Source organism: Leucopleurus acutus (assembly GCF_964270905.1).
Source record: "Leucopleurus acutus genome assembly, chromosome: 4".
NCBI classification, from domain to species: Eukaryota; Metazoa; Chordata; class Mammalia; order Artiodactyla; family Delphinidae; genus Leucopleurus; species Leucopleurus acutus.
The window spans coordinates 1,163,767-1,184,365 of NC_139146.1; the positions used below are offsets into that span (position 1 = coordinate 1,163,767).

At 55.7% G+C, this 20,599-nt stretch overlaps 1 protein-coding gene across 1 annotated transcript in view; it reads left to right on the plus strand.

Moving 5' to 3' along the window:
* Positions 1–20,599, plus strand: part of NSD2 (nuclear receptor binding SET domain protein 2) — a 73,710-nt gene that overhangs the window by 51,547 nt on the left and 1,564 nt on the right. Inside the window, exons 10-20 of the mRNA XM_082838354.1 lie at positions 7,777–7,908; positions 8,063–8,186; positions 8,613–8,813; positions 9,589–9,768; positions 10,146–10,302; positions 10,434–10,639; positions 11,585–11,688; positions 13,028–13,297; positions 14,137–14,253; positions 19,632–19,773; positions 20,061–20,167. Coding sequence (XP_082694480.1) covers positions 7,777–7,908; positions 8,063–8,186; positions 8,613–8,813; positions 9,589–9,768; positions 10,146–10,302; positions 10,434–10,639; positions 11,585–11,688; positions 13,028–13,297; positions 14,137–14,253; positions 19,632–19,773; positions 20,061–20,167 — 1,740 coding nt within the window. The remainder of the gene's footprint in view (positions 1–7,776; positions 7,909–8,062; positions 8,187–8,612; positions 8,814–9,588; positions 9,769–10,145; positions 10,303–10,433; positions 10,640–11,584; positions 11,689–13,027; positions 13,298–14,136; positions 14,254–19,631; positions 19,774–20,060; positions 20,168–20,599) is intronic.

The following is a 20,599-nucleotide window of genomic DNA, read 5'->3' on the forward strand; positions in this document are numbered from 1 at the left end:
CCTTTGCATGTTTATATTCTCTCCTTTCAACACCATTGATTAAAATAAGGAATTTTCATAGGGTTGGTGTTTCAAAACATTTTAGGTCATGTTGTGGTCTAAGTTCCTCTCACACAAGGTATATGTGATCAATAAAACCTTACATTAGAATAGTTATTCCATAGTAGTACTGCATCCCCTAATGAGGAGGACAGATTAAAATCACACACTTGCATGACAAAGGCCTGGGAAGTAATTAATGTGATTTAAGTGTTTTGTAATTTCATTTCTTATTCCCTTAGTAGAGCAAATTCTTATTTTTTTCGCCTTTACTGGTAACAGCTTTTATGGGAGCCCACACCAGCCAAGTTGGATTTGAACTCAGCTGCTCTGTACTGCACTTAAAATGATGTAATTTTCCAAGATGTCTGCTGCAGGCGGCGTGTCATCGTGCACACTCAGTGGCATTCCTTTCACAATCAGTTATGGAAGATGTGTGATAATCTGTTTTTACTGGTATTAATAACACATACAATGAAGAAAACAGATAACAAATTTTAAGACCAAGGTAAGATACCTAATCAAGGCCATTTAACCAATCACATTCATCTCATAACAGAAACACATTCATATTCCAGTGGTCAATGTAGATTTCAAGTTGAAAGGATGCCCTCGATCAGGGGCTGTCCTGGGCGTGTGACAAGGACAGCACACTGAAGAGGTTCATCCTGTTAGAGGTCGTTTTTCTCCTCTAGTTCATAACTTAACTGAATTTTTATTGAAAAAAATGTCAGCACCTGTACCTTCAAAAACGAACAAACAGCACACATTAAAAAGAGTCCTCGTTGACTGTTCTCATTGCTAATGGAATGTATTCAATCCTGTAGATAGTAAACTAATTTCCAACATAAAAGGCAGGAAGACTTTTGATTCTGTCTTTTTTTACTAAACAGTTTTACTATGACACTAGCTATAGTAAATTTGTAGGAAAAAAATGTCATTTACAGTATCATTGTGAACCATTTAACTCTTTTGATTCGATAACCCTGATCTGGGGGGCCCTATAATCAGGTTATTTACACCAACCTCTTCATTGGTTGCTTTGTAGAACATGAGCCATTATATTAAATGTCTCAATCTTGGGTGACCACCTGGCGTGCCCCAGGGTGTCCGCATGTTTGCATGGTGAGGAAAGGCCTCCGTGCCCTTCAGGTCATAGAGGCGGGAGGGCTCTTCACGTTACCAGGCCGGTAGCACTCGGTTCATTCCGGGTGGACTCTTCAGGTGTGTTTTTCCTTTAATGAGAGTTTCTCACTAATACTTGTGTTCTAAACCATTAAGTAGTGTAACGCATGTAAAACACTTGGGGTGCCTGGCGCCTTGCAAGGACTTAGTGGTTCGCTATTGTGACAATAATGGTTATAACAATAAAAATAATAAAATCACCATCATTCCATTTTTATCCAAAAGTATAAATTTTGCTTCGGCATGAAAAGCAATCCTCTTGACTGCACTGTGCGCGTGGGGATAAAGTAACCCTAGAAGCGGCACACGCCGGGCTTGACTGATGCTTCCGGGTACTGGACTGTGGCTGGGGGCGCGACTCTGCTCAGACTCCGTGGACACGGGGCCTCCAGGACGGCCTCAGTCACGCTGTCCCTAAGGGACGTGGAGGAGCTCGGGACTGATGAGGGTTCTCAGAGAACCAGTCACTAAATTTTAAAATGTGGAAGAACGGTGGTGTAAAAATGACCCTAGTTCAAGAAGCCATTACCCAAAGTAAAGACTCGAGCCTGGAAGGCCTTTGACAGTCAGGATTAAGAGACTTGTTTGAAATTATGGCATGATGGATTTTGAGTTGGTAGCCAGCCAGCGACCGACACGTGATGGGTGGGTTAGGAGCCAGCAGAGAAAGGGGCGCCTTCCTTTTTGATGGGGATGACTCGATGCTGTGTCCACAGGAGCAGCGTAGACTTAGCCTCAGCTGAGTAAATAGGGGTGAGTGCAGGAGAGGGGGAGGGGGCGACGCAGTGTGTCTCAGCGCTGGTGGGGGGGGGAGCTCATCCCACGGCAGGCGGGAAGGTGCCCAGCAGGCAGAGGCAGATGTAGTCAGCATTGTTGTGGTCTCGCTGAGGAGTGCTGGTGGGGGGCAGAGTTCCCGAGAGGGCCTGCCCACAGCGTCCCGAAGGAGGGGAGTGGAAGGGGCTCCTGCTTTGAAAGAGCTTAGGGTCAGGCAGTAGTTTGTCTGCAGGAGTACAGGTTCATCATGCTGCTGTTTAGCGCGGAATGTCTTCATTTCCTAAGGTCAAAGTAACGCTGATTCACCCTGGTCTTTGGTCATTTGAGCTGACAGTTGTTGAGGTGACTGGCTATACCATGCACAGAGTCACTGCCGTGACCGCTTCTTCCACGTGCCACGCTTGGGCCTGGTGGGGAGGTGGCTGCGAGGAGGGCCTCGGGAACAAAATGGGAGGCCACAGGCGGACACTAGTCTGAGTGTACAGAAGCTGAGATGGTAGCTGTTCCAGAGATGAAGGTAGCCCGCGGTACCGGAGCGGCCCCCCGGGCCCGTGCCGTGTTAGGTAGAGCTGCTCCCACTGCCGCCCCGGACTCCTGTCTCCTTGTGCACCTTTCCCAGAGTCTTCAGCTGTGGGGGACTTAGGTGGCTGCCTCTCAGCCCTCTCTTTAGTATCTCGCACATTTATACCTCCCAACTGAAAGTAACCTCACCATTTTAAAGAGGATATTCCTAAAAACCGACAAGAAACCTAAGTGAAGTTTCACAAGGAAGCAAAGTTTCAGAAACGTAAGGCAAAAGGGTGGCTCTTTGCCGTGTGTGAGTGTGGGAGGGTTAGCCTGCTCCCGGGTGGTCTCTGTGAGGTCCCCGTCCCAGCGTTAGCTGTGCTTGATGCCGTGGTTTTCGTGGGAAGTCCACGCAGAACCACAGGAACGTTTCAGGTGGAGTGCTCAGGGCCGGGGAGTGGGACGGCGGGGGCGGGGGGGGGGGGTTGGCCATTTCAAGAGGTTGCCGTGGTAGGGGACGGGAGCAGCTGAATACACCGGAGGAGAGGACAGCGGAAAGGCGAGGTTTGCCGCCCCTCTCGGTCTCCTGGGCCCTGGTCTGCTCCCCCAGGGTTAGGTCTGGGTTGTGTGAGCGTGGCTAGACTGGGGGTGACTCTCATACCTATCGAGTCTGTCTTAGAGATGTTCTAATGAAAAGCCAGACTGTAAATTAGCATCCACTTCCGAAAACATAAAAGGTGCCCAGGTGTGGGCTTAAAATTAGGGTTCTCCACCAAAAGCCTGGACGTTGGGCCCACTGTGGCAGATGGAGAGCTGAGATTTTGTTCGTCATTTCAGTAGCAGTGTAAGTGTTTTAAATAAAGGAGCGTCCTCTGTCCATTTGATGAGTCCAGTAGAAGGAGCAGTGCTTGCCTGGAGGGTGACTCTTGGCTGGCTTGGGCGAGGCCTCGTGCAGCCCCAGGTGGGCAAGAAGGTACCCCCCAGCCCCGGCCCAGGAGGGACTCCTGTCTGAAAGGGGAGCTGGGGAGGACAGTCACTGTGACTTCGGCAAGTGTGCCCGATCCCTTTTCCATTTGGTTGTTTCTGACTCAGCTCCTTTCTGAAGCTCCTCTGCTCCTTTCAGGTGTTAGTTCACGTTGAAGGTTGTTCTGGTCACAGCTGGTCGTTTGTATGTGGACGTGTGAGAGCGGCCTTGACTTAGTGTGGAACTAGCATTTCTGCTTTAAAATCAATAGCTTCACCACCTCGGCTTTTAGAAACCTGTGAACAGAAGTAGTAGTTGTTGAGGACTCAGTTTTATCTTTTAGATTATGAATCTAAATTACAGTCTTCTGCTGAAAGAACCGAAATATCACTATCTTATTAGAAAAGGTTTCTCAAAATGCTCTCAAATCTATGATTGGCTTTCCTTTTTTTTTTTTTTAAGAAATATGCTGACTCCTGTATATTTTAGGATTTTTGGTCAGTGAAATTGATTTTCATCCTTTTAAGTGCTGTTTTACCTAGAATATTAGAAATTAGTGCTGATTTACTTGCCAGTGATGGGAAGTTGGGTGTCCTTTGCAGGTAACAAACACATGCCTTGCATCCCTCCATCTTGTTGCTTGTACTGCCAGGGTCAGGGGCCACTCGCTTTGGGCATTTCCACCAGCGAGGACACCCTGGGGGGCCCTCCCGCCTGCTCAGTGTCTGTTTAGGAACCAGACAGGCCTCATCTTGTGAGATGCCTTTGTAGCTACCTGGTTACTTGGTAGATGCACGGCTACAGTTTTTCTGGCCTGAATGTAGGTGTTGGGGTTTTGCATACAATTCTTTGGCATGTGTTTCGAAGCATGTGCTAACCGTCTGGGGCATACTGCACCTTCCAGAAACGGCTGAGGTTGGGGAGGGCAGCCCGGCCCATCAGTGGGGGTGGGGTGGGTCGCTCAGCACTGGCACCTCCCCAGCTCCCCTCTCTAGCCCACTCTCTGTGGGACAGCCCCCGCTGGGGACACAGTTGGGACAATGTTGGGTTGATAGGACATTTTAGAGACTCATTTTATCTGTGACGAGGGCTGGCCTTGCGTCTGGAACAGCAGCCCCACGGCCTGCCTGGTCACCACGTGGTTCTCACGGTCACCTCCTGGGGCTGTCGGTTCTCACAGGAGCTGCCTGGTTAGAAGGTGGGTGTGAGGATAGTGCCAGGGTGTGTTCCCATGACTCAGACCTGGACTTTAGGGGCAGCTAGGAAGGGTCGAGCTGTGTCATCTAGAGGGGTTGCTTTAATACAAGTTCAATAACTTTTGTTTGAATTGTAGTATTTCAGGTGATGAATGACTAATTTACAAATTACTTTAATCCCACCCTAATATTTCACTGTGATATTAACTTGGAAGACCTGTTTGAGATTAGTCTTTTGACTTTAAGCTCATTAAATCTCCTGGGCACAGGATTCGTATCATTTGTCAATCCAAAATCCTATGTGAACACACTTCTAGTTATCTGTTTCTTCCTTTACAAAAGCGTAACTTAAACATAAAAGTAATGTTGGTTTATAGAAATATCTGTTGTTCAAGGTCTGTAATTGTATTTTAAAATGATGTAGTGTTCAACTTGTGAAGGGATGTGTTTTGTTAAAAGATTTGAACCTCACTGTAACTCTGTCCGAGGCGTAGGGGACTGCTCTCCAGCCCCGGCAGGGAGGGACCTGCCTGGGATTCGCACGAGTCGCTTCGCGAAGTCGGTTTAAATGTGTTCACTAGGTTACATTATGTTCGTTAATAATCATCCAGAAAAATCCCTGTAATGATCACGGAGACCGCATTCTCTGCCCGTAGAGGAATGTATTTCTGAGGCAAACGGGCAGTTCCGTGCTGTCACATACTGAGTAGAGTAGAGTCTTTTCAGACTGGAGGAAACTGGAAAGTCAGGAGCTAAGCTGCTGGTCGAGCAGCCGCAGGCATGGCTCTGGTGGATCCGGGCGCGGCGGGAAGTGCCCGGCAGTCCGCGTCCGTCCACTCAGTCACTGCGTTTTTCTCTTTCCGAATGCATCCTATTGGATATGGAATAGACCGTAGAGGTCGTAGCCTGAGATTTGGGACTGTGTTGGGACCGTGCAGGTGAATGTGTCGCTTTCACAAACGCATCTCCGAGTAAGTACCGGCCCCTGGTGCACGTGGAGGTGGAGCCTGCAGCCGGAGCCAGGTGCCCGCCCGCTCTGCCCTCAGACCCCCGGCCGGCCGCGTGCTAGGGGTCCGCTGAGTCGCGGGGAAGGGGTGCGGTGGGATGGAAGCTGGACCCTCCCGCGCCCGTCACGGACTGTGCTGTTGTAAGGTCTGATGCTGTGTGTGTATCTTAGACCCATCAGGACATGCGCCTCGTGTGTGTCGTGAACATTTATACTTCCATTCAAAATATGTATTCAGTGTTTATTTCCTCAAACCAGACTTTGTTAATTTAGGAAATATCTCCAAGTGGAAACGTGCTCACTTTTTCTGTAAATCTTAAATAAAAGGTGCTGTTCCTTCCTTTGACCCAGGACTGGTCTGTGTTTTCTGTCTTTCTCTCCGTGCATTTTTTCTTTCTCTTTTTTCCTTTTTTTTTTCTTTTTGCTTTTTCTTTTTTTTTCTTTTTTTTTTTTTTAGCTTTTAAATTTGTTGCAGCCACGTTGAGGGAAGAACCTGGGTTGGTGGGTCGGGCACCGGGCTCTTCCCTGGAGCCCACGTGAAGGCCCTTTCTTTGGGCCTCGGTTCTCAGGCGGCCTAGTGGGACCGGGGCCAGCGGGGCTGCTGCCCTTCCCAGTGCCTGGCTGCCCCAGCACCTGCTACAGACTCGCCTCAGGTGCTCGCCCCCATCTGTGACCCTGCATCTGACGGACACGTTGAATTGGGGTTTGAACTCAGAGCATTCTTCCAGTTTACTGCCTTCTTTCGGGTGTCAGTGTGGAGGGTTAGGAGGTGAGCCGTAGGGGAGGGCTCCACTGGGCAGCCTCGCGGCAGTGGGCTGAGACCTGTGCTTTAGTGCTGTTCACGCTGTCAAGCCTAGGAGAGCATCCAGGCTGGCACGGTGGCCCACACACCCGTCACCCTGCCACCGGTGCCAAGTCAGCCAACACATCCCTCGAAAAAGTCAGCCCACTTTAACACCAGGTTCTGAGTCAGCAAAAACCCCTTTGTTTTATCAGGGCTTTTCCTTCTGCTGCTGCCCGTAATTTCAGGGAGGTAAATCTGGGAACATTTCACTGGTGAGGCTACAGAATTGGGTCAATGGCCTGCTGGGGTTCCTTTTGTTTTTGGTGTTTTTTTTTTTAAAAAAACAGTGTGGCCCGATTCCATTTCTAGCTTTGTGTTCACTGGCAACCAGCAAGCCTAGATCGTACTTACTGGTTGCTGTGATTACTGAGGTGTACAGGAAATGCAGCTTATACGTTTGCTCTGTTGAAAAATTCAGTTTTCAACATTTATTTGATAAACATCAGATAAATACCAAATGTGTTTTTAGGCTTTAAACAAACCTGAATTTTATATATGAGAAAGTTTTCTGACTAAAGATTTATTGATTTCTATTTAAAGATTTGCTATTGCTGGTCAAGTGAGGGAAAAAGCCGTGTACAGTGATGAGGGGAGGCTGTAGCCCGGCCTCACTCATCGCTGGTAAATGAAGGCGAGACGGACGGAACACGGCCCGTGAGTCACCGCATTTGCTCCGAGTCCCCGTCTCTCCGCCTGTCGCGCGGACTGCCGTGGGCACAGGCGGCAGCGTGTGCCCCCTCCCCACCTGTCCCCGTGGGGGGAGGCGAACGGGCGGGCGGTCAGTTACGGGTGCGATGAGTCTGGAAGACCGGCTCCTGACCTCGGTGAGCACGCGCGTCCCGGGTCGCCGACCGTCCGACCACGGCCGGAGTGACACGATCGCGCCACCAAGGCCTGCACTTGACACAAAAGCGTGTTGGAGGTTAACTTGTTTCCCTTCCCTTAAGGTAGTTGAACCTTTAGCAGATCGGGTAAGAAAAGCCAAGATTCTGGGTCCCCAAGCCCGTCTTAGGTCACCTACTAGACCAAATTGGGTTTTCATAAAAGTTACTTCACTTTTAAGGAATGGGGAGAGGCTGTTAAGCCTTGTGCCCCTTGCGCACATTGTGTACCAAAAATCAAGCGGGTTGGAGCCCGTTTCCGAATTTGTACACAGCTTATCGGCAAGTGTGTTGTCACGGACACCAGTGGTGGCCGCGTGTGAGGGGAGCTGGCGGGGCTGCTGGCGGCCACTGTGAACTGTCGTCCGCCTCTTTCCTCCCAGGTCTCGGATGGCCCCGGAGACGAGCCCCCGGAGTCCCCAGACGAGAGTGCGGACGAAACCCAGACCGAAGTGTCCGTCTCGTCTAAAAGGTCTGAACGAGGAGTGACCGCCAAGAAGGAGCACGTGTGTCAGGTGAGGGGCGGGCGGCCTCTGAGCAGCCGGTCGGGGAGCCCGGCCTCGTCGGCCCTCCTCCCTCCCCTCAGCCGGGGCCCCAGAGCCCTGGGGGTCGGGGGATCGTGTGGAGTTTTGTTTCTCACACCTGGTCTCGCGCCCCTGTCGCCTGCAGCTGTGCGAGAAGCCGGGCAGCCTGGTGCTGTGCGAGGGCCCCTGCTGCGGCGCCTTCCACCTGGCCTGCCTGGGCCTCTCCCGGAGGCCGGAGGGGAGGTTCACGTGCAGCGAGTGCACCTCAGGTACGCCCCGCCCCGCCCCGTCCCTCCGTGCCCCGCCCCGCCCCGCCGTGTGCTCCGGCTCTCCGCTGAGGTCACTGTCCACCTCCCGTCCCCTGGCCGGACTCTTCACAACTGGTGCCGTGTCGGGAGGACACCCGGAGCCTTCCCGGGAGCCCCCGGGGCCGGCCGTGGGGCACCTCTGCAGTTGGTCTGCTGCCCTCGGAGGGAGGGTGGGAGCCTTTCTTGGGAGGAGCCCCTTCCCCAGAGCTCCTCGCTCGTTTGAGGACGCGCCCCGCCTGGGCCGCCTGGTCAGACGAGCCTGTCCCTGCGGCAGAGCCGGGGCTCAGATCCCGGCGGGGTTGAAGGAGGAGCCGGTGCTCCAGCCACGAGGAGCTGCAGCTCAGGTCCTGTTCTGTGCCCCTCTCTCCGCCCCTCCGACCCCGTCAGGGATTCACTCGTGTTTCGTGTGTAAGGAGAGCAAGACCGACGTCAAGCGCTGCGTCGTGTCACAGTGTGGGAAGTTCTACCACGAGGCCTGCGTGCGCAAGTTCCCGCTGACGGTGTTCGAGAGCCGGGGCTTCCGCTGCCCTCTGCACAGCTGCCTGAGCTGCCATGCTTCCAACCCCTCGAACCCAAGGCCGTCGAAAGGTACAGACACGAGCGAGAGCCTCCGTGCCGGTTTGACACGGTCCCGGGCGCGTAGAGGGCAGGCAGGGGCTGTCAGGCTTGTCCCCCCGGATGTGGATTTGGAGGAACGGTTGGTGGTTCTCCTGTCACTGACTCCGCACGGGGTGGAGTTAGGGTCTTTCTTGATAGTCTCCTTCCTTCCTGCCCTAAGTGTCGTCTTAAAGATCCCTGGCTTTAGGAGCGGGAGGCCTTTGAGCCATTTTGATGGATTCTGTTTGTTCTGGCTTTAATGGTCCTTCACGTGCGAGAAAAATATTTTAAAATCCAGTCACGTCTACGTTATGTCACGTTAGGTCTGTGGGATTGGGGGTGGCGGGTTACCTCTGCTTCCTGACACCAGCGGTTCTCAGCCGGCCCTCCAGGGGACACACGGACGTGTCTGGAGATGCTGCGGGGTATCTGCTGGCGCCCAGCGGGTAGAGGCTGGGGTGCTGCTAAACACCGTCCCATGCACAGGACGGCCCCGCGGGCCCCCGAGAAACCCTGGTTGACCTCATTTTAGAAAACAGCGTTTTAAATGCCTAACGGTTTTCTGACATCGTTTAGAAGCACCGTCGCCTTAAGGAAATGTGTTTTCATGACGTCTAATAAATATCCTTACCCTCCCACTCTAGTTATTTTGTTCATCAACTGCTTCCAGTGTATTTCCGCAGCAGCCCTGCACACCTGTGGAGGCTTGGTTCCTTGGGGTGCTCTGCTCAGTGCCTTGGGCTCTGGGGTGTCTCCCCTTCTCCAGGTAAAATGATGCGGTGTGTCCGATGCCCGGTCGCCTACCATGGTGGGGACGCGTGTCTGGCGGCGGGATGCTCGGTGATCGCGTCCAACAGCGTCATCTGCACGAACCACTTCACTGCCCGGAAGGGCAAGAGGCATCACGCCCATGTCAACGTGAGCTGGTGCTTCGTGTGCTCCAAAGGTGAGGAGCCCCCCTGCGTCCGGCCCTGCGGTCCATCGGGTCCTTCTGGACGGTCGGGGCGCTGCTCCTCCCGGCTCCCAGGGCCGAGGGTGGGCCCGGCTGCAGCACCTTTCGGGCCTTGGCTCTCCACCCTCCTGCTGCCGCCCCGTGCTTGCACATGTAGGGTCGCATACGTGGGAGCTCTGAGTTAACTGTGACCGTTTCACAGGCTTGTGGGACATTGTTAGTGGTGAAAACAAAACGTGCTTTGTGTTAACGTGCAGGTGACTCTTTAAGCTACTGTCTGAGGGTCAGAGGGTAAGAGCTGTAGACTGGGAAGGCCACGGGGCTGAGCCGGGTGGGGGCGGGGGGGGGGCTAAACGGCGCCCTCTGTGCAGGGGGAAGCCTGCTGTGCTGCGAGTCCTGCCCGGCGGCCTTCCACCCCGACTGCCTGAACATCGAGATGCCCGACGGCAGCTGGTTCTGCAACGACTGCAGGGCCGGGAAGAAGCTGCACTTCCAGGACATCATCTGGGTGAAGCTGGGGAACTACAGGTGTGGGAGGAGGCGCCTGCCCCTCTTTCCTTGTTCAAATGTCTTCTTTTACTTTACAGAACTTAACGCATTGAAATTACTGTCACTCTCTCTGAAGAGTCTGTGAATCCTGTTTTTAATATTTATAATAGATGGTGGCCGGCAGAAGTTTGCCATCCCAAAAATGTTCCCCCAAATATTCAGAAAATGAAGCACGAGATTGGAGAATTCCCTGTGTTTTTCTTTGGGTCTAAAGATTATTACTGGACGCATCAGGCGCGAGTGTTCCCGTACATGGAGGGGGACCGGGGCAGCCGCTACCAGGGGGTCAGCGGGATCGGAAGAGTCTTCAAAAACGGTACGGAGGCTGGTTCCCAGGTGGTCGGAGACAGCGCGCTCGGGTGCCCTTGCCAGTCCTCATTTCTGCTTCCAAATGTTTGACCTCTGTAGAAAACGCTGGACTCAGCATTCCGGCTGTACTTTACGTTAGAAAAAAGTAGGTCTGTAGACTGGTTTGTTGAAGCAGAGGGTAAGAGGTAACTGTTTAATGACTTTTCTAACATTGGTCTGTGGTGACTTTCACTAACACGCATTAAAGCTATTTTTAAGAAATTATCTGCGTACTAATTTCCAGGAATCCCTTACCGCTTGCCTTTACGTGCGATGGCGGCGTGCAGGAAACTGGCCTGCGGTCCGGGCCTTGCGCACCGGCTTGCGGGCTCCCTTTGCCCATGAGCAGACACTCAGGTGCCCGGAGGGGCAGGTGTGGGCAGGTGAACAGGACGCCCTGCCCCCAACTCCACAGCCTGGGTGGGGACAGAGAAGACGGCACGCAGGTCTCGCTCGGTCGACCAGAGGGGACGGGACGGGCAGCAAGTGAGGACGGTGGGGAAGTGGGGCCTGTGCCCTCGCCCCCTCCGGGGAGGTGGCCACGGGCCCTCTGCTTGCCTGGGGCCTCCGCACAGCTGACCCCTCAGCTTTCTCAAGGATTGTTACAAAAGGGAGGTCGCCGGACGTGGACGCGTGTGGGGGCTTAGGGTCGGCTGGCAGGTGCGGAGGGCGGACGCGCCGCGCTCCGTCGCCGAGAGGCCCCACCGAGCTGCCCCCGGGTTCTCTAGCCAGCAGGCGTCCCCGAGCTCCCGTCTGTGTGGATGCCGTGCGGCCCACCTCTGGTCTTAAGGAAACCGCAGACAACACTTAGCAGTGAGATGGAAGTTTAGACTAAACCGTTAAAATACAGAGCGTAAAGGGCGGATGTGTTGATTTGCTAAAATCTTTCACTCACACATTGCTGACTTTTTAGCACTGCAAGAAGCCGAAGCTCGTTTCCGTGAAATCAAACTTCAAAGGGAAGCCCGAGAAACGCAGGAGAGCGCGCGCAGGCCCCCACCCTACAAGCACATCAAGGTGACCATCCTGGCGGCGCTGGGGCGGGGGTGGGGGTGAGTCGCTCTCAGGCCCGCGGACTCTTCCTCCCCAGGCTGGGCTCGGCGGCCAGGAGGCTGGCCACAAGCGAGGGTCTGTGCCCAGGACAGCTGCACGAGGCGTCCTAGGCGGGGAGAAGATGCCGTCGCCACCCGGCGTGTCCTTTGCCACACGGGGGCACGGGGTGTGGGCAGGGGTCTCTGCCCAGGTGGTCTCTGCTTTGCCTCCGGGTGAGGCTCAGCCTGCTGGTCAGCGGGGGCTAGAACTACAGTCCTGGCCAGGCTGCCTGGGGCAGGAGGGGCAGAGGCACAGGCCGACCTCCCAGACCACGTACGCCGTCACCAAGTGCCGCAGACAGGCTCAGAGGAGCGGTGGCCCCCCCAGGCCAGTGCGCGGCCGGATCTCCTGATAGAGCGCCCTTCCGCCTCGGGGTGTGGGGAGCGCAGGAGGGAGGGCAGGGGCCGTGTTCCCCAGTGCATGGGCCTGGAGCCCCGCAGCCGACCACGCTTGGCAAGCCGGTGCACCCACACCCTGTTGCGCGGGGCCCCACGGCCTCTCGACGCGTGCTGGCCAACTTCTGGCAGCTCAGGGGCTCAGTCTTTGCTCCTAAAATCTGGACTGCAGTCAATGTCTGTGTGAAGGAAGCATTCCCTCTGCTAATGTGTGTTTAGTCTTGTCTTTGGGATGAGTTCCCAGCCATGCAATTACTGGGTCAGAGAGCATGAAACTGGGACTCCTGAGGCCTCTTCCGGATTTTCCCCCAACGCGCTGGCATCACTGCAGTCTCTCCCCCAGGGGGGAAGAGGGCGTCTCTCACCACGGTTTCCCCGGAGCTGCTCATCTCTGCTTTAGTTTCTTTTCAATTCTCGCTGCTGCTTTATCATTTGCTCTGGTTTCTTAACAAGGAGCTGTGCGTTGACGAGGGTGGGGCCGCCGTGTGCCCGCCTCCTCGGGCGCCTCTGTGCGCTGGGTGAGGGGGTCTGCGAGGGGATCAGGTCTCGTGGTGTTGGCTGGGTGCCCCGCATCACTGAGCGGTCCCATGCGGTTCTCTCTCCTCCGACCACGGCCTGGCTCTCGGATGAATGAAGAACACAGCGCTAAGAGGAGCCAGCACGGGGTGTTGGGGGGACTGCCCTGCAGCCCACCTCGCGAAGCTCCCAGGGCAGGGCTGGGCCCGCCTCCGCCTGCCCCCCGGCCGCGTCCCCACTTGGCCTGAGTCTGAAAGGCCGCCGGGAGGCTTGGGTGGGTGGGGCAGGTGCGGCAGCCGGGACTCTGGAAGCACTCGGGGCGAGTGGGCTGAGGCGCCGGCTCTCGCCTGCAGGTGAACAAGCCTTACGGGAAAGTGCAGATCCACACGGCGGACATCTCCGAGATCCCCAAGTGCAACTGCAAGCCCACCGACGAGAACCCCTGCGGCTCCGACTCGGAGTGTCTGAACCGCATGCTGATGTTCGAGTGCCACCCGCAGGTGTGCCCCGCGGGCGAGTCCTGCCAGAACCAGTGCTTCACCAAGCGCCAGTACCCCGAGACCAAGATCATCAAGACGGACGGCAAAGGCTGGGGCCTGGTGGCCAAGAGGGACATCAGGAAGGTGTGTGCGCGTCCCCAGGGCTCGCTCGCCGCTTCCTCGGACTTGGCTTTGCCCGTGGTGCTCTAGCACTCGCGTGAGAACAGTATTTCGAAAACGGTTTCCGAGTTGTTACAACTGAGGATTGTAAAACATTCCGTGAAAGATATCTATCAGAGTGAAACCCTTAAATTCCTTGAAACATGCCCTCAGTCAGAACTCTGACGGCTGCTGTGGGGAAGGGAAAGGTTTGCTTAGAAGGGCAGCCAGGAGGGTCGCCAAGCAGAGCGTCGTGGACGCAGCTCCCGTGGGGGCTGTCCTGGGACAGTGTGGGACCAGGTTGTCGGAAGGTGACAGGACCACGCACAGCCTGTCTCCGCTTGCGGGCTGGATGGCGGGATGCGTGCTCGTTGCAGCGAGCGAGCGCGGCAGCCTCAGACCCAGGACTGTGCTCGGCTGAGCCCAGCAGCCCTGTTCCTGCACCTGCCTTGCCGGCTGGTTCATCCGGGCTCTGGCAGGAGAGCTTGTGCGAGGGTTTCCACGCCTGCTCTGTCTCTGCTGGGGAGGTTGAGCGGTGAGGGCGGCTTCTGTGGGAGCTGGGGGCTGACGGTTACAAGCGCCCCCAAGACACGGGAGTGCTGGGAAGCAAGGGTTAGCGCGTTGCTGCTTCCAGAAGAAGGCTCAGGTACAGGCTTCAGTGACAGCCTCCACGAGACAGGCGTAGAATTGCCCGACTTGGCCGTAACGTCCAGGGACCTGGCGAGCCCCCTGCCCGACGCCTGCTTCTGGCGTGGGCTCTGGGCCCCAGTGCTGAGGCGCGGCCGGGCCGTTGGTCATCAGCAGCGCACTCTTCTGGTTTCCAGGGAGAGTTTGTGAATGAGTACGTGGGGGAGCTCATCGACGAGGAGGAGTGCATGGCAAGGATCCGACGCGCACACGAGAACGACATCACCCACTTCTACATGCTCACCATAGACAAGGTAACGCGCTGCGTCCTCAGGGCCCGTGTCTGTCCGCACGGGGCTTCCTGCGGCGTCGGACTGCACACCAGGTGACGCTGTCACGTCGTCTGCGTAGGTGTGTTTCAGGCACCTGTGCTTGTCTCCTTAAGTGCGGTGTCTTCTGGCCACCGCCTGAGGGCCAGGGTGACCGGCTCTCGGCGAAGGGCTTCCTGGAGCGTCACGTGTCCCTCTGATGCGTGACGGGCACACTGAACAGTCTTTCCCAGGGTCAGAGAAGAGCATGGTTAGGGGAATTGCACATCCTTCCAGGTACATAGTGGTCTTCTCGGCTGCTTGTTAGGTGTCTGAAGCCCAGGTTTGTGAACATTTGTCAGCGTTCTCAGCAGGGGGGTAAGACGATTTGTCAGCACGTGCGGGTGGAGAAGAGCGGGCATGTCCGGGACACTGGGTGCCCAGCTGACAGGCCCCTTCTGGTCGCTCCAAGGAGACACAACCCCAGTAGGTGGCGAGTTTATGTACCCTCTGCCATCCCCCCTCATTTTTGGGTGGTGGCGGTGAGGGGGGTTATTTGATTAGAAATGGGGACCCTAGGCCTATGCCTTCCTGTGTTTAGCGTCTAAGTTTGAACTACTTACATGTTGTGGAAAATGCCAGGTTGTCACTTAACATACAAATCAGTCCCTGAAATGATGATTCACCGAGGGCACCTGGCTGAAGCCGAGATAAATTCCATGACGCGTGAGACGTTGAAACAATGCATCCCTCATCCATTTCCTGCAAGAGTAAAAGACAAGCCGCACCTCCCCACACGGTACAAGCGCAACAGAGCAGGACCTCCGCGAGCAGACGCTCACATAGAAGGCTCAGCGTCGGCGAGAATCTGAGGGGTAAGACTAAATCTGAAAGAAAGGATTAAATCAACATGTTACAGATGGTTAAAGCCATAAAGGGAGGTTTAGAGACACAGGAGCAAGACATTGAGGGATAAAGCAGGCAGATGTGAACCAACAGTTAAAACTGGGAGTTAACATATAGTCATTGAAAGTAACCCAGCGGACGGGTTAAGAAAAGTTAGACCACAGCAGGGAAGTGACTGCAGCAGAAGGAGCTTCCGCGAATCCGTCTGGACGCGCGGCACGGGAACATGGAGCGATGAGGCTGGAGAAGGAGGCCGAGAGACGGGAAGACAGACGCTCAGTAGATGTTCCAGAAGGAAGACGGAAGGGAGACCTGGGGGAGAGGCGGGACGGAGAAAAAATTTATGGAAGCTCTGTGACACGGATCATTCCATGGCTGAAGCTGAACAAGTTTTGGGCAGGACAGATAAAAAGAAATCCACACCTAGGCAAGCTGTTAGAAATCCATACCTAGCATGCTGTTAGAAATCCATACCTAGGCATGCTGCTTAAACAAAACGCCCATGAGACGCCGCACACCACAAGGATGAAGGGCAACAGAGGGACTCCCCTGGGGGCCCAGTGGCTAGGACCCGGCACCTCCACAGCTAAGGGCCCAGCTTCGATCCCTGGTCGAGGAACTGAGGTCTCACAAGTCACACAGTGCAGCCAAAACAAAAGAAAAGAAAAAGACAACAGAGAAGAAAAAGACAGAGCGTGTTCCAGGGAACGGCAGTCGGATGGTCAGCCTCCTCCTAGTATGATGGAAACCAGGGACACTTCTACTCCTCAGGGAGAAAACCCCTTGGCCCTGCACCTCGCACCCTCTGGGCCGGGACCAAGCGAGCTGACCATCAGCGTCACGTGGCGGAGGAGATAGTAAAGGAGGTTCTTCAGGGGCTTCAGAAGTTACGTGTGAGGCGCGAGAAGGATGGTGGACAAGAGGTGGCGCGCGTGCGGGTGTGGCTGTCACAGGTGCCGAGTGCTGGTGAATGCGGGGCAGCGGGGCCGGGATGGCGTCACAGAGGGCGTCAGAAGAGAGGCGAGGCCAGTGGGAGCTGCGTGTTTGCTGTGGATGGAGGGGAGGCTTCACTGACTCGTGCTTTGTCAGGCACACACAGGAAGTGACCGAATGAGTAGAAATGGGAGAGTGTAACTTCCGCCTTGTGAGAGAGTGGAAAAGTGCATGAAGAAAAGTGTCCATCAATAGAAAGTGAGGGAGGAGGGAGGAAAAAAGGAGAAAAGATAGTAATCAGAAAACACGAGGTAGGGAGCTCCCTGGCAGTCCCATGGTTAGGACTCAGCTCTCACTGCCCAGGGCCCTGGTTCGATCCCTGGTCGAGGAACTAAGATCCCACAAGGCGCTGCCAAAAAACCCCTTAATCTATAAAAATTAAATTAAAAAATCTATACGTAGGATCTTGGTAGAAGATGGCGGTGCTCAATTCCAAAGCAGCAACAAAAAGATACACCAAGTACATCTTCAGTGAAACTAAGGACCTCGTCACCCACGAGCAGACGGAAGACACTGTCTGAGAGCAGGGGACTCGGAGGCTGAGGTGCTGCAGAGGTGACGCCTCTAGGGCCCCCCCCACCCCCGAGGTGCCTGCTCCCAGCAGAACTGAGCGGTCCCGACTCGCCTCCTCACTGCTGACAGTCGCACAAGAGGATGAACTAGTAGCTGTATACCCAGCGGTCTCAGAAGGGGGCCTCAGAGAAAGAGGGGTGGGTGGGGACCTGTGTGACAGGCCTCGGAAGGACCGTCTTCCAAAGTAAGGCAGCTTTCTGTGAGGCAGAGAGGGGGCCTAAGGCTCTAGAGCCTGGGGAGCTGTGGGCCATCAGGTGGCCACAGAGCAGGGAGCCCAGAGACAGGGCACCCAGAATGCAGCCAGCGCTGCTCCAGGAGCCCCAGCACGTTTCGAGAGGATCTGTCAACAAAGAGCAGCAGAACCTCCCTGCGGCTGGGGAGACGCGGCCAGAGCTGGGGACATCGTGCCCCAGCAGTCGGCGTGCACTTCTGAAGCACAAGGGGTTAGAGACGGCCACTTAGCAAGCTGAGCTGGACCTCGAACTCGGAGACTGAGAGTGAAACGAGCCGCAGCCAGAGCATCTCTGAAGCTTAAACCGCCTGGAGCGGCACCTGAGCAGACGCAGGATGGACACGGCACGGCGGAAAGAGAGGAAGGTTAGAAAGAAAGCGTGGCCGGGGGACAGGCCGCGGAGGGTGTCTCTGCGTGACGGGAGTCTAGGTATTGAAAGAATACCCTGTGTTTCAGGGGCAGTCCATCCAAAGTGGTCAATGTGGTAAATACCTCATTAAAGTTACTGGACATAGCAAGGAACCCTTGGGCCAGCTCGGCCAAAAACTCGAGCTCCTTGTAAGGGGAAGACAGTGAGGCCGTCTCGAGGCTTCTCGTGGCAGAGTCCAGCGCCTGAGCACAGAGGAGCACTGATAGGGTTTTCAAGGAAGGAGTGAACTGGAGACTTTCTCTCCAGCCGACTGGTTCTTTAGACGTAGATGTCAGAGTGACAGGTGTGGACACGGGAGCTGAGGGCACCGGTCCTTTGGGGGAAGCTGCTGAAGGATGGGTTCTAGGCGACCCCCGCAAAGCGACTGGTGGTGGTACAGGTATCGGGAACTTGTGCCGAACTGTGACTCCCGACAGCAACAGAGGGGAGGCCAGGGAGTGAGGTAAACTCACCTCTGATGCTGATGCCTGAGCGTCAGGCTGATAAGCCAAGTAGGAGTAGCTTTCAGCATTTTGAAGCATCAAGGTAAGAGTGCCGCGGAGACTGGCTTGTTAGGACGGAGGTGGGTCAGGGGGACCACTGCGAGAGGAGGTTGCGGGCGTCGCATGCAGGCAGAGATGCCCTCGATAAAGGACAGCCAGCAGGGAAAATAAAGTTCCCAACATAACAGGAAAATCAGTAATTAAAAAACCCCATTACTTCATAGCAAAAGGCTTAAAACCCAAATAAACAAGCAAATTAGATTGATAGACTTGTGCCCAACATATGAGTCATATTTGTAAAAGGGAGTTGGATTAACTCATCTATTAAAAGATTTCCAGATTGGTTCATAAAGCGAAGCCTATTTCTCTGCTGTATCTAAGAAACAGAGGGATCCTGAAAGTTGAAAATAAAATTGTGCACAAAAGTGTGTCAGGTGGAGTCAAATTAAAAAAGAATTGTTCTCAGACAAGGCAAAATTTGGGCCCCAGCGCATTCAGTGAGACAGAGGAAGGCCTTTTAACGTCAAGAGCGCCGCCAGGGACCAGGATACATCCTGCAGGGTGTGCCCCAAATAACAGCGCAGCCACCCCCCAGAGCCACAATTCAGGGAGGCACAGGAGACAGCCAAGTGAGGATCCACGTCTTGGAGCGAGAGGTCCTAGGCAGAGAACCAGCATGGACTTAGCACCAACTACAAAGAGAAGCAGCTGTGCAGAGAGCCCGTGGCCGCAGCGGTGGGACAGCGGAAACGGGAAGCAGCGGCAGGTTCATCAGTAGAGGACGGCTGGGCACCAGCATCCCGGCCCTGAGGAGCCGAGGCAGCTGCTCAGAGCAGGTTCGGCGGTTCCTTTCAGTGAGGCAGGAGCACGCGCTTCTGAGATGTGTCCACCTTCAGAGGAGCAGCTAGCGTCCGGGTGTGAGCGTGTGGCTGAGGCCCCCGCCCGGGGCCGCCCGTCCAGGGCAGGGGAGCCTGGCAGGCGTCTCGATGCCGCGCTCCTGGGGTGCCTGTGCACACGTCCTGTCCCCCGCTCACAGACCCCGCGTGGCGTTACCGCGTGACCGTGATGCTTTTTGTGGCCTAGTTTTAAGTGCCCTCCCGCCTCCGGTACGTCTTTCTCCTGTCCCTTGCGGTCGCGCGGTCGATGAGACCCTTAGGGTGAGGAAGGCGAGGTCACCGCTCCCTGATCCCGGGCGATTGCACTGTCTGGGTTTTGCCGCAATAGGAGTACATCTCCGCGTACACAGAGGCGCTTGCCTTTCGGGGGGTCGAGTCCCGGGAGCATGAAGGCGGGACCCTCATCGCTTTTGCCCGGGTGCGTCTCAAGACTGCTTCTGCCGCAGGGGTTGGCCCCCCTCCCATCAGCCAGCGTGGCCTCACGGCCTCAGGACGTTCTCCTTGTTTCCTCCACCGCTGGGCTGTCTCGACTTGCTGGCTGGTTTGTGTCGTAAGCGGTCAGTCCTGTCCTCTGTCAGGCTGTTGGTGTCCGGCCCCCTCGCTTGCCGTCCGACGTCGGGGAGCTCGGCTCACTGCCCCCCGCTCACCAGCGCTCGGTCCCTCCGTGTGGTGTGACCTGCCTGCCCTCCGTGAGCAAGAGAAACAGGACTGGTTTGGGGGTGTCCCATCTGAGTGGACCTGGGAGACCACAGTTCTCAGTGCAACACCAGTTGTCCAGCACGACGGTGACGATTCCCTTCGAATGAGAACGTGATGGCTGAGGGTTGACCACGTGTGTAGATGCTGCTTGAAACTTGAGTTGTGCCTTACAGGACCGTATAATCGACGCCGGCCCCAAAGGAAACTACTCCCGGTTCATGAATCACAGCTGCCAGCCCAACTGCGAGACCCTCAAGTGGACAGTGAACGGTGACACGCGCGTGGGCCTGTTTGCCGTGTGCGACATTCCTGCAGGTACGGTGCCTCCGGGGCTCCCCGTGGGGCTCCCAGCCGAGCGGGCAGGTGGAGGGCCCTTGTCCGATGCTGTGTGTGGCCGGACCGCCGGGCTCGGGGAGGGCGGGCGGCTGGCGATTTGGAAGTTGTGTTTTGTTTGGAACGTGCACCTTGCAGCGTGGAATCGAAAGCCGTGCGGGGACAGTACAGGTGCGCTGACAGGCGCAGGGCTCGTAGACCTGATGCAGGCTTCTTGGCAGGGTCGGGAGAAGGGCAGTGTCCCAGTGTGGCTTGTCTCCCTCACCCAGGGACAGAGCTGACCTTCAACTACAACCTCGACTGTCTGGGCAACGAGAAAACAGTCTGTCGGTGCGGGGCCTCCAACTGCAGCGGCTTCCTCGGGGACAGGCCCAAGGTGAGCGGTGGTGGGAGCGGAGTCTGCCGGGCGGGGCGAGGACGGCAGGGGAGGCCAGGCGCCAGACTCGGTGGTTGCCCCTGCAGAGGCCACAGCGTGCTGGGGCTTCACGGCCTGGAGCCGGGAATCCAAAGTGAGAGCCTCCGTACGCGCCTGGCGGCACGTGGCGTTCTGCCTGCGTGCGTTTCCGCGTCTCCTTCCCTCCTTCACAAGGACGCCGGTTGGTTGTGCAGGGTTAGGGCCCGCTGCTTTACATCTGCAGCGACCCTACTTCCAAGCAAGGTCACATCTGAGGTTCCGGGAAGGACATGGCTTTGGGGCGGGGTGGGGGGGGGACACGGCTCCACTCAGCACACTTAGCCCCTTCCCTGTGCTGGGTAAAACACGGGCCTGAAGCCTCTGGACGGCCGCAGGCATCCAGGCCCAGAGGTG